Consider the following 12197-nt stretch of genomic DNA (forward strand, 5'->3'; position numbering starts at 1 on the left):
ACTCCTGTCAGCATCTGCTCTAATGGGTCCTTGGGCCAAAGGACTCCAGCAGCAGGATGGTGCTTCACCAGACTGTGATAACGCTCAGCACTGCTTATCTTGTAGAAATCTTCACAGATTGGGAAGTCCTGGTCATGGCAACTGGAGACTGAACAGCCTAAACCAAATTATTTTGTCTGTATTTAGACTGATGTTCATGAATCCACAAACCATTGAAGCAACCCCTTCCTTCCTTCCTTCTATTGTCAGGAGCTCTGGATGCTCAGCTTCTGAGCAATTCCAGAGTTTATGTGGTGTTCAGACGATTCCCCTGGGCATAAGCATTGTGTTTTGGGTGGAATTAAAAGTGCAGTGATGTTTCCTCATTAGGGAGATAGATTAATAGTGGAATGTGAAGCTTGTCCTTCTTCCTCACAGCAGGAATAGCCACTAACAACACTGTCCCTGGTACCAATTTCTGCTCTCACAGTGGCTGGGGGCGAGAGGAGTGTGGCTCCTGGAGTCACCTCCATTAGTCATGGCTGCTGCAGGTGGCAGATATGCTCCTGAAGAGGAAGGTTTCGCTTGGCAACTCCTGTGATGACATTTGGGGAAAAAAACCCCAAAATAAAGCTCCAATGTCCTGCTGGCACAGCCCTGTACATTCCCCAGCTCCTGAGCAGGAATCTGCTGTAAAACCCACGAGCAAAACCCACCCAGTCTGTGACAAACCTGAGTGCCAGCACTGCAGCAGGGCTGCCCAGAGAACAGCCTGGGCAGGAACAGTGGTGGAGCCTGGGACCAGCCATGGTGACTTATATGAGGGTGGCTGCAGCTGGGAGGGCTCAGCCATGGCTGACCCAAACCCTTCTGAAACCTGTGCCTTCTCCTGAGGGGGTACTGGGACAAGAATGATGTGTGATGACAGAACAGGTATGGAATGAGGCTCCAGGCAGTGGCCCTGAAGATCTCGGATAAGGGCATGCTAGAGGTGGACACCACTGAAATGGATGTTTCCCAGGTGAACATCCCTGAGAGGTTCAAGTGAAGGAGCAGGAGGTAATTCACAGTGTTCCTGGATGCATGGCCTTATCTGCTCTGACAGGCCTGCAGCTGCCATGCCCTGACCTTTGGAGTTTTATCTAAAGGCCACAAACAGACTGTTTGACTTTCCAAACAGTTCAGTCCTGTCTAGGCAGTCACTGACAGCATTTAAGATTCATCAGATGCAGTCCCATCTCCCCAGGACACATCCTGGGCTTTGGAGAAAAATAAAATCAACAATATGGAGTATTCAGTGTTTTCTAAAGTGCAGAAAAGTAATTTTAGTTTTTGTTATAAATGTGGGGCACTAAACACACAGCGCAGAGCAACCTGTGATAGGGTGGTGATATGATTTGTCAGAGATGCTTCTGGCCGAGTGCTATGAATCAAGATCTGTGATGAGAAGGGTGACATTGAAAACCCCTTGCATATGCAGGGGCCCCTCAGACACATAATGAAACGAGGCCTTCGGATCACAGTTTTTAGGTCACTGCTGGTCATTTAGCTGCACCTTCCACTGCCAGTGTTTGCTACGTGGCTTACGCTTTCCACCTACCCACGAAGTACAAAGGAAAGGAGCATTCTCAAAAGATGAAGTCCAGTATCTGAGATTAGGCCACCCAAAGGATTATGACAAATTTAGTTTTTATGTAGCATTGTTAAGAAAAATCTTATTAAAATACAAACTAGATTTGTTCCACAACTACACCAATTTTGCTGAGAAGGTGCTTTCAGGTCATATCTAACCATTACTCAAAACTGATCCTCAGCTGCATTGGGATTTGTCCCAGAGGTCACCTCAGGGACACATGAAGATGCTCTGGGCACCTGTCACCAGTGCTACCACACACACCACACCCTTCCCTAGAAACCGTTTGGATATCTGAATGCTTGGGATGGCACCACATAAACTGAATGTCAAAAGGAAAGGAGTAACAAACAGTGTATTCAGCACATTAGTCCTTCTGTTCCATTGGATAAATCTTCTATATTCCACTTCCTTGAAGGAGCTTCAGTATTTCTACACAGGGATATGTAGCATGCGTAGATGTTTCTCTAGTTCAGACTTCGCTATAAAACTTCCTGAGTTCAGGAATTAGATAAAATACCTACTGCTTTTTTGCTGTGAAGTCAACATGCTGAACTAATGGTCCAAGAATCCTGTTACCAGTCATTCCCAAGGGAATAGCTGCTTGTGCTAGCTATGCTCCAAGTGAAGGTGTGCCTAAGCAGGGCAACATCTGTACCCACCTGTGTTGGATGGAGTGAAGCCAGGTAAGGATGGGCTGTTGAGGCCTGGGAGCAAGACTGGAGGGATGCCCTGTAGCGCTGGGTACGCAGCAGGAAGGTTCAGAGCTTGCAGGGGCGTGCTGTCAAACATGCCCTGCTGTTGAGCTGCCAGACCAAGAACCTCGTTGGCTTTTTTGATTCGGTCCAGCTCCTGCTGAGCCATCAACTGACGTACAGTAGCTGGGTCAAAATACTCCTTTTCCTTATCCAACTGACTTCCAATGGTTTCCTTAACTTTGGAGATATGCTGTTGAGAGAAGATATGGTCACGTACAGACAGCCGAGCGCTGTACTTGATGCCACACAAAGTGCACTCTGTTTTGGGTCCCTCATAACTTGTTTGGTTTATACCAAAATGCTTGGCCATGCTGAGTTTTGACTTCTTCTCTTTCGCCCTCGCATTCTGGAACCAGACCTGAACAACTCTCTTTGGCAGTCCAATGTCATTGCCCAGGACCTCACACTCCAGCATGGTTGGTGTCCTGTAGTCATTAAAGCATGACTTAAGAACCTTGAGCTGGAGATTAGTCATCTGAGTGCGAAAGCGTTTCTGCCCGGGCCGGTCCCCGCTTTCGCCAGACTTGCTGGCTGAGCCACTTGCACCAGGGCTGGGGGAGCAGGGGTCTGCAAGGCTGGAGGTTTCACTGTAGTCCACAGTACCTTCATTGTCGTACTCTTTGCTGTAGAAGCTGGGAGCTGGGCTGACCAGGCCAGAAGACAGACGATCTTCATACTCAGACATTGCTATCATGGCTGCTTTAGTCAGACCTTCACTGGGCCCTGATGTGGACTTGGTTTCGGTTGCAATCCCTGTGGCACTGTCGTTGTCTGCGTTCCCTTCGTCTCCTGTGGTAGTGTCTGTGATCGCGGTATTGACAGAAGAGCAGTCATCGTTGTCCAGCTTTGTCTGGTCAAAGTTCAGATTGACTGAGGACATGGAGGGGCTCTCAAAGTCTTCAACCCCTTCCACCTTAATGGAGGATGGGCTCAGCAGGGTTCTAGGGGACAGCTCCATACTCTTGTTCACTGGGGAGAGAGGAACGCTCTGTCCATCGCTGCTAGTTGGTGGCATGTGGGAAAAGCTGGCTCCATCGAAGATGTCTCCTTTCATCTGGAGGCCCCCGTCGCAGTCCAGAAGCATAGCAGACAGCGTCAGGTTGTACCCAGCCCGCTTGGCCTCATGCCAGTGACGGGATCTGATGTGAGCTTCCAGAGCTGTCTTTGCTTTAAAGAGAGCCCGGCAGAAGGGACAGCGTCTGTGAGCTTGGGCAGGCCCTACAGCCCTGAACTGCCCCTTCCTCTCTCGTGCACGGGTGTTCTGGAACCAAACCTGTACCACGCGCTTCTTCAAGCCCACTTCATGTGCAATGTGATCCAGCATCTTTCGTGTGGGGTTGGAGTCGAGCAAGTATTTCTGGTACAGGATTTCCAACTGCTCAGGGGTAATGGTTGTCCTTAGACGCTTATCCCTTTGGGGTTCTTCTCCCCCAGTCCCACTGTCATTCTCTCCAGGGCTTGCACTGGCCTTTTCCTCCAGCTTTCTCTTCAGCGTGTTCATGGTGGATGTCGGAGTCGATGGTGAGGTGGCAGAGCTTGCTGGAATCTGTGGCAATGTTCCAGACAGCAGTTGGCTTGCTAGCAGTGGATTACTGGGATCAAAAAGCATGAATGGCATATCCAATGTTCTGTCCAGGAATGGGGGGTGGATAAACTGGTTCTGCGCACTCAGGAAATGGAGCTGCTGATGCTCTTGCCAATGCTCAAAGGAAGGAAATGCCAGTTTACACTGGTCACACTGGTATGGGATTAGCTGAGGAGGTAGGTTTGCCAGCTGCTGAGGGGTGGATGTGTGAATGGGTTTGAGGGAGAGGTGTGAGAGCTGAGATGGACTTGGACTTGACTGTGACAAGGAGCACTGAGGGGGCTGAGGAGGAGGTGGCTGTTGCAGCGAAGAGGGGGAGGATAACTGTGAAATCTTTTGGTGTGCTGAACTTGTCTTTTGTTCTCCTTGGTCCTGTTGCTGCTGAGGCTCTTGCTTTGGTTGCACTTGCTTCTCTTGGGTTTGGTTTTGCTGTGTACTTGGAGGTTCAGACTGCTTTGGTTTCTCATCTGTAGCTTCTACTTTAGAACTAAAGGTGGAGGAATCGTCTGCCTCTGCTGTGAGCTGCAGAAAAGCTGAGGAGGTTGCGTTGGCTGAAGATGTAGGTGTGCTGTAAGCTTGTGAGGGCATTGGCGTGCTGCAGGAGGAACTGGTTGGAGTCAAGAGCTCTATTGCATCCATAGAGTCTTCGTTCTGGCTATCATCCTGTCCATCCTCATCCTCATCTTTGTAGCAAAGCTTTTTCTGGTGTTTAATGAGATCAAAAATGCGCTGGAAGACCAGACTGCACTTTTTGCACTGGTAGTTCAAGTTGCTTGTTCTAATGTACCTGTCATTTGTGAGCTCCCGTCGCTCCCCGTCTTTGCCTTCTCCCTGATTCTCATAGTTTTTCCGAGCTTTCTGACGGGCATTCTGAAACCACACTACTATGACACGTGTTGGGAGGTTCAGCAAGTTAGAAAGCTGCTCAAATTCATCATCCTTTGGGTAAGCATTGGCATCAAAGAAGTCTTGCAGGACTCTGAGCTGGTAGTCAGTGAAGCGTGTCCGAGAGGACCGCTTACTTCCCCAGTACTCCTGCTTCTGAGGCTCTGGAGAAGGAGGCCGTGAGTCTATCTTCAGCTCTTCCAGGCTGGTAATGGGAGGGTTGCTGAAGTTGTATGGGGAGTCCTTGTTGCGTTGGCGCTCCTTGAACAGGGTGTTTCTGAACCAGTGCTTGATCACTTTCTGCGGCAAGCCAGATTTATCTGCCATCTCTTTGATCTGCTCCTCGCTTGGGGAATTGTTAATGTCAAAATACTGCCGAAGGACTCTGAGCTGGTCATCGGTGATCCGTGTGCGCGGCCTCTTGTTCTGCTGCTGCTGGAGAAGGCTGGGGTTGAGCTGATGCTGGTACAGCTGGGCAAGGTCGGCGGGCAGGGGGTCCACGGGGCCCAGCTGAGGTGGCAGCTGTGCTGGCAACGTCTGCAGGGGCATGGTTTGCATCATGAGCGGTGAGAAGATGGGGAGCTCCATGGGCATGGAGAGCTGGGTGAGCGGCACAGATGGCTGGGCTGGTGCTATCGTGGGAGAGGTGATTGGTGGGGCAGAAGTAGGGATGGTAGGAGCAGCAGCTGGCTGAGGAGGAGCGGGAGGGAGCGGAGGGGGCGGTGGCGGTGGCGGGGGCGGCGGCTCCGGGGTCTGTGGCCGCAGCGGGTACAGCTTGTCGTAGTGTTCTCTGTACTGCTTGGCAAATCTCTCCAGCTGCTTAAAGGGAAAGTAATGTTGGTGAACATGCTCTTGGTGGCTCTTCAGGATGAGGATGTTTGAGAAGAACTTGCCACATGTATCGCACTCCAGCTTTTCCAAGTTCTCACCTTGCTCTGTCTTCCCATTTTTCTTCTGCCCCTTTTGCTTGTTCTCGTTGTACTGAATGACGAGCTCAAAGCCAAAGTTTTCCAGCAAGGCTTTGGTGGCGTTGCCCCTGGCGTCGGAAGCAATCCGTGGAGGCAATATGGAGGGCTCCGAACTGCTGCCTGGCACAAAGTCCTTCTTCTCTTTGAGCTTTAAGTTATCGGGAAGAGACTCCTTCAGCGTCACGTTATTGTCTCCCCTCTCTGCACTCTCCCTTTCCCGTGGGGTTTCTTTATCTTTCTCCTTCACTACAGATTTATTCTTCTTCTCTGGGTGCTGGCTCTGCTGTAAAAGGACGGAGTGGGGTTGTGACAAGGACAGCTGACTTTGCTGCTGCTGCAAGAGCTGTGGATGGCTCTGCTGAGGGAGCTGAACTTGTGCCTTCAGGTCCTCCAGCAAACTTGGACCTGTCCCAGTCAATGTCAGTGCACCACTGGTGACAGGCAAGCTGACTTCTGGATTAAGCTGGAACTCAGCACTGGGGATGTAGAATGGGAACAGAAGATGCTGCTGCTGCTGCAGCTGCAGAAGGGTCTCAGTGGTCATTGGAAAGTGCGGCAAAAGTGCTGGGTTGAAGAGCTGGGACTGCAGGAGAGCAGCTTGCTGCTGCAGCTCCTGCTGCAAGTGGGCCTGGACCTGTGCCTGTGCCAAGGTTTGAGCTTGCTGCTGCTGCTGCTGCTGCTGCTGCTGCTGCTGCTGCCTGGATGCAATCATGTCTGCCAGCTTCTTGCGGTTCACCTCTTTGGGCTCCGCAGGGGAGGAGATGTTAGTGCTTACAGCGTTACCCAAGGGAGGAATTCCCACGCTGTCACTGGAGACCTGGTTGAGTAGGCTGGGAATGGGAGTGGTGCCTGAAGTGCTCGTGCTGGTGGTTGCAAAAGCATTGCTGTTGCTGGCACTGACGGGGCTCGGTGTGGACGAGCCCAGGGAGAGGCTGCTGCTGCTGCTGCTGTTGCCAGCTCCATTGCTGCCGCCGGCCGCCTCCAGCTTGGCCGCGCGAGCCTTGGTCTGGTGCAGGACAGACCTCATGTGAATCTCCAGAGTGGAGCTCTGGCTGTAGGCCACGTTGCAGGTGTTGCACTTGAAAGGTTTGTTGTCCGGGCTGCTGGTAGGCTCAGGTTGCCCAGTAGCAGACTCTTGGAGGGCTCGTTTCAGTTTATGCAGATGAGAAACGGAATTGTAATGTACCAGGAGAATGTTCTTCTGCGTGAAGGACTCCTTGCAGACTGTGCACTTGTATGGGCGAGATGGATCTAGAAATTTCTCCATAGTGAAGTTAGGGCCCTTCCTGAAGGGTAAGGCCCTTTTTGGTTCTGAGCCAGAGTCCTCTTGCACTGACCCCGAATCGCTGCCTGTTGGGCTCTGCTTATCTTCCAGGTCACTCTCCTCTTCCTTATCTTCCTCAACTATTATTGTGTGGTCCTCAGCAAGTGAGGGGTCCCCCATAGCAAGAAGGTCCCCGTTGACCAGGAGACCACCGTACAGCTGCTGGATGTCAGCCTCACTCAGCTCCAGGTGGCTGGTTTCCAGGTGCTTCTTCAGGGCCTGGAAGGTGCGGAAGCTGCGCTGGCAGAGGCAGCACATGGTGGCTGCCCGGATGACGTGGTACTGGGAATGCAGCTGCAGCTTCTCAATGGTTTTGAAGGCCAGGCTGCACTGGTTGCAGCGGTACTTGTAGACGTGGCGGTCAGAGACCGGCAGCTGAGGCCGCTTGGCATGGACGTCGTTGAAGTGTGTCTGCAGGGCTGCTGAGCTCTTGAACACCTGGCTGCAGCCCTTCTTCCAGCACAGGAAGCCAGAGTCCTCCCGGGCAGCGCTTGGATCAGCTGGAGTGGGCTTGGGGTCCCCGCTGTGCTCTGCACTGTCCGATGGCAGAAGGGTCTTCCCCACATCCTCAGAGATCTCTGTGGAAACAGAATTAGAGCAAACCCAAAAATTACACCAGCATACAGCGGTACATCAACACCCCCTTTCAGTCCTGAATACTCTGTGGTAATATCCAACACAAGTATTTCTAACATTTCTCCTCTATCTTCATTCATTTGTTTCAATACCAGCCCATTAACCTCATCATGGCCCATTGCATAAACCTACACAATTTACTTCCTTGCACACTTTGAATATCTGGAAATTATTCACACACACATCCCTTAGTGCATTTATCACCTTCAATTCTCCCTTTCAAGCAAAAGCCATTCAGCCACCTCTCTCTTCACTGTTCCTTTTTGATGTCCTTCCTGCCTATTTTCAAAAAAGAAGGCTCATCAAACTGAGCACAGTATTTGAGTCTAGGTACTATCAAAGAGAGGATTAACAGGAATGAAACTGGTCCCTGACCAGGTGATGGAGCTGGGGGAGTGGTGGGACTGTGGACCTCATTGACCTGCACTCACCAGACTGCTTCCCCAGTTCCTCTGTGACTGAGTTCCCATCCTTCTCTGGAGCAGCTGCTGGGAGGAACATGCTGCTGGGCATCATCACCTCAGGGGTTGTCACCTAGAGACAGGGGGAAAGAGAGACATAGGGAGAGGAAAAACACAGGAAAATATTTTAAACATCTCCAGTGGCAAAATTAGACATCAGTATTGTGAAGTCAGAAGCGTCATTTTTCACAGCTCACTGAAGACTTTGTATTTATTAGACAAAGCTCAAATCAGTCAAAAGTGTTTCCACAGTTACATTCTGGACATAATTAGCAGTGCACACTTGAAGAATAATCTTATTATTAATATTTTTCCTTTATGTGGAATTCAGACTTTGATCACTGACAATGTTTTGTCATGGGTTGTGAAACTTCTTGTGCAACCAATTAGGTAGATAAGTTGAAAGGCCCACCTTAAGCTGCTGAAAACATAATAAGGCCCCTAATTAAATCATACCTAGTAAAGTACACTGTAATCTTGAACCAGGGAGCATTGCAGCACTGTTTTCAAAGTGTATCGATGCAGGGAAAGGAGGGGCATGAGAAAGAAAAGTACAAATAAGGAGAGAGGTGACAAAGGAAAGGATGAATAAGAAGGGACTAAAGAGAAAGCAAACTGTGAAATAAAAAGCTTTTGGTAACCCTTTCCTTGCTCTGACTAATGCATTCCCTTTGCTCCTGTTCAAGTATTTGGCTAGATCCTGCACCATCAAAACCAGTGCAGTGCTGGGACACCACTGCTTTTACAGAGCTGGAGAATCCGCATGGCTCAGCTCAAGAGGCTCTTTGGGAGAGCCAAATGTGTATGCTCATCCTGTTCTGGAAAACTGTTTCTTTGGATATACCTGTTCACAAACCATCTCACCAGCAGCCTGCACATGGCTGGCATCAGATGCAGGACATGAATGTCCTTCTGAATGTCTGGAGACAATGTCTCACACTGCTGGAATTCTGCCTCACAGCACCAGGACAGACAGACAAGTCACTGTCACCATCCCTGTGTTCTCCAGCAGAGGCTTCCCATGCTGGTCAAAGCCTGTGGCAAGCAAAGACTCCTCTATGGCCCTGAGCAGCTGCCCACACCACCTTGCTGACACCCAGGGAACGTTCCCCATTCACCAGGTGCTCCTGGCCCAGCCTCCCACTTCTGGGAAGGTGAGGCACACCTGAACACACCCATTCAGCTGTAAGGCAATAAAAGTGTCTCCATCCTTCTGCTGGATATGGAGAGGGCATCTGAACCCTGGACTTCAGGAGAGGGAGAATGTGTGTGGCAGCTGAATGCCATGTACCCAGCTTTCTGCACAGCCAAGGACCACGAGGCTCTCAGTGGACTGCAGGAGACAGGAGCACACCTGTGGTGAAGCTGAAGTTCATGCAAAACCTCAGAATGAAATGGTGGCACAGACATGGCTGCAGAGCCATGACCTGAACTGTGAGGGACACAGAGCTCCCCCCACTTCCTGGGCCAGCCATGGCAGGGCAGTGAGTGCCAGGTGCCATGGAGCAGCAGAGGAGGCAGCTGACACATCCCAGGAGGGGAGCTGAGCACACCAAACTCGTTCCACCTTCTACTCTAAACAGATGCAGCTGATGGCTGTGGGTGGTTGGTTGGTAGATGTGAAAGGTCACAGAGTAATTTCCAGTAGCTGGGCTCGGAGGAGGGGGATGAGCATGGACACCGAGAAGGGAACGCAGGAAGAAACCATCCCTCTCAGCTCTAGCAGCAGGAAGAGCCTGCTTTCCTAGGATCTTTAGGAATTATGAAAAATAAATCATGAGAAATTAAAAAAAACCCCAACAGAGTAGAAAAAGGAATAAAATTATCTAACACCTCAGCTGCACATCATTATAGAGCTGTGGCTTTTCATAGGCGTTACAGTACGGCTGCCGTCCCCAGCACCACGCTCAGTACGACGGATCAGTAATTGTTTTCATACACTTTAATTAGAAAAACTCAGATGGCTATGAATAATAATGGAAAAGAGAGACTTTTGCACTTGAAAGGTTGAAGTCAATCAAGTGTGAATGACGGCAAAAAAGAAAAAAAAAAGACACCAATTCATCAGGCCTCTGTTGTCTCGCCGCGTCTTTAATCATAATTCCTGATTGGGATTCAAGAAGGCAGTAAGCAGCGGTTCTTTGTCTGCCTTCACCTTCCGTCAATTAACTCTCCCCGAAATATAATCATCAACCTCACATGCTCCTCTGCATCTTAATCTGGGGCTCCAAACCTGTAAGTCCTGCCCTATATGTGTTTAAGTAATTACCTTTATCTACCTGCATCTCCACAGCCACCATTCCTTCCCTTCCTTCTATCCTCCCTCCACCATGGGAGGGAGGGGGGGGGGGGGGGGCGGGGGAAGAGGGAAAAAAAAAAAAAGGCAAAAAAAAAGAGGCTGTGGTACATTAAATTGCTACAGGCATGAAATTTCCAAAGGCAAACAGCAAAAAAAGCTTGGGAAAAAAGTGCAGGGAACTAGAAATTCTGGGTATGGATGTGCGAACTGTGGCGGTGCAGCCATGGGCTGGAAAGAAGGCACTGGTCAGCAACTGGACCCACTCTAGTCCTCTGGCTCCATCCAGGATTTCCTGTCCCTTTCCTACACCATGATCCAGGGCAGGACCCTCTGTCCTTTCATCCTTATGGACCAGGCCCAAGCAGGTGGCAAAGATAGAGTGAGTGCAAATGGGCTGCACATCCCAAATCACTTTGCACTGACACAGAATTCCAGACTGCCTTTTTTGAAGGGTTTGTCCTTTTACATTGCAAAAACATCCAAAAACATTTCTTTGGACCTGCAGAACTTGCCTCACATGCTGAGGCTGCTTCTCATAAACCCAGAGTGGGGGCATGAGGGTCAGGAAGGTGCAGTGGCCCACAGCTCCCTGGCAGGTCTGTGACACAGCATTTTGTACTGCAGATGTATTTCATGGCATTAAGTACTCCGGTGATGGAAAGGAGTGTGTTTATCTGGAGCACAGCTCGTGTTAGTGCATGTGGCTGTCAAACACACTCCACCTCCCTCTCACCTGCACAGGCACTACCTGGTGTGTCATCCTGGCACCCCCCTCAGATTGGCAACCTCTCCTCCTCTTCAATTCCTGTCTACCCCTTTCAATGGCTCCCACACTGTTTTACAACAGCAACATGTCAGTCAGTGTGAGCCACTGCTAAACACATTGCAAAACACAACCTTCCAGCTGTGAGTTCAAAAAATGTGCTTTGTCTTCTCCCTTCCCTACTCCTGTTCATACCTGTTCTTTTCTGTCCAACATCAAACCCTACCCCCCTGTGTGGCTGCAGCCCCCATCTCCTGACCCACAAGACACCAGCAGAGCTCACTGCTGCAGGGCACTGCTGCCCCTGTGCACAGCCTGGGCACCATCTCCTGCAGCTCCCATGGCCAAGGTCCCTCTAAGTTCTCCTCTTGTTACCACACAGAAGGTCCTTAGAGGATGGGAAGTTGCTGGACAAGCCTCTCTGCTTCCAAGAAGCCCAGCTTTTGGGTGAAATTCAGACCCCTTCAACAGATAAAATGTCTTTATGATGACGAGTTCCACGGAGAGGCAGGTGCACCCTTTTGGTGATGCCATTTCTAGGCACACAGTGGTCCTGGGCACGTGAGGGCTGACAGGCCACATCTCCTGCCTCCCTGCCCCACCACACCCTGACACCTACCATCCTGTCACCCCTCTGCACGACGACCAGTGGGCCCCCTCCTTACTGGTGACAACCTCCAGAAGTGACACTCTGGCCACCACTGGGTCTACTGGATTTTTAACAACCAACTGCAGAACTGCTTGTGTGCAGGGCTGGAGGCTCTGAGCCCAACACCCATCAGTATAACACCTGCATATTGCTGACACGTCAAAAAAACTACTCCTGGCTGGTGTGAGAAGCCAGCTCCTCTCACACTGCACCTGCCTGTGCTGGCTGTCCATGGACACCAAACGAAGGGATGGTTC

General features: G+C 50.5%; 1 protein-coding gene across 1 annotated transcript in view; it reads right to left on the reverse strand.

Moving 5' to 3' along the window:
- Nucleotides 1-12197, reverse strand: part of ZFHX3 (zinc finger homeobox 3) — a 79299-nt gene that overhangs the window by 2432 nt on the left and 64670 nt on the right. Inside the window, exons 7-8 of the mRNA XM_062499899.1 lie at nucleotides 8200-8302; nucleotides 2275-7710 (exon numbers count right to left, since the gene is read on the reverse strand). Coding sequence (XP_062355883.1) covers nucleotides 2275-7710; nucleotides 8200-8302 — 5539 coding nt within the window. The remainder of the gene's footprint in view (nucleotides 1-2274; nucleotides 7711-8199; nucleotides 8303-12197) is intronic.

The sequence above is a fragment of the Cinclus cinclus genome, chromosome 11 (assembly GCF_963662255.1).
Source record: "Cinclus cinclus chromosome 11, bCinCin1.1, whole genome shotgun sequence".
In the NCBI taxonomy this organism is placed as follows: Eukaryota; Metazoa; Chordata; class Aves; order Passeriformes; family Cinclidae; genus Cinclus; species Cinclus cinclus.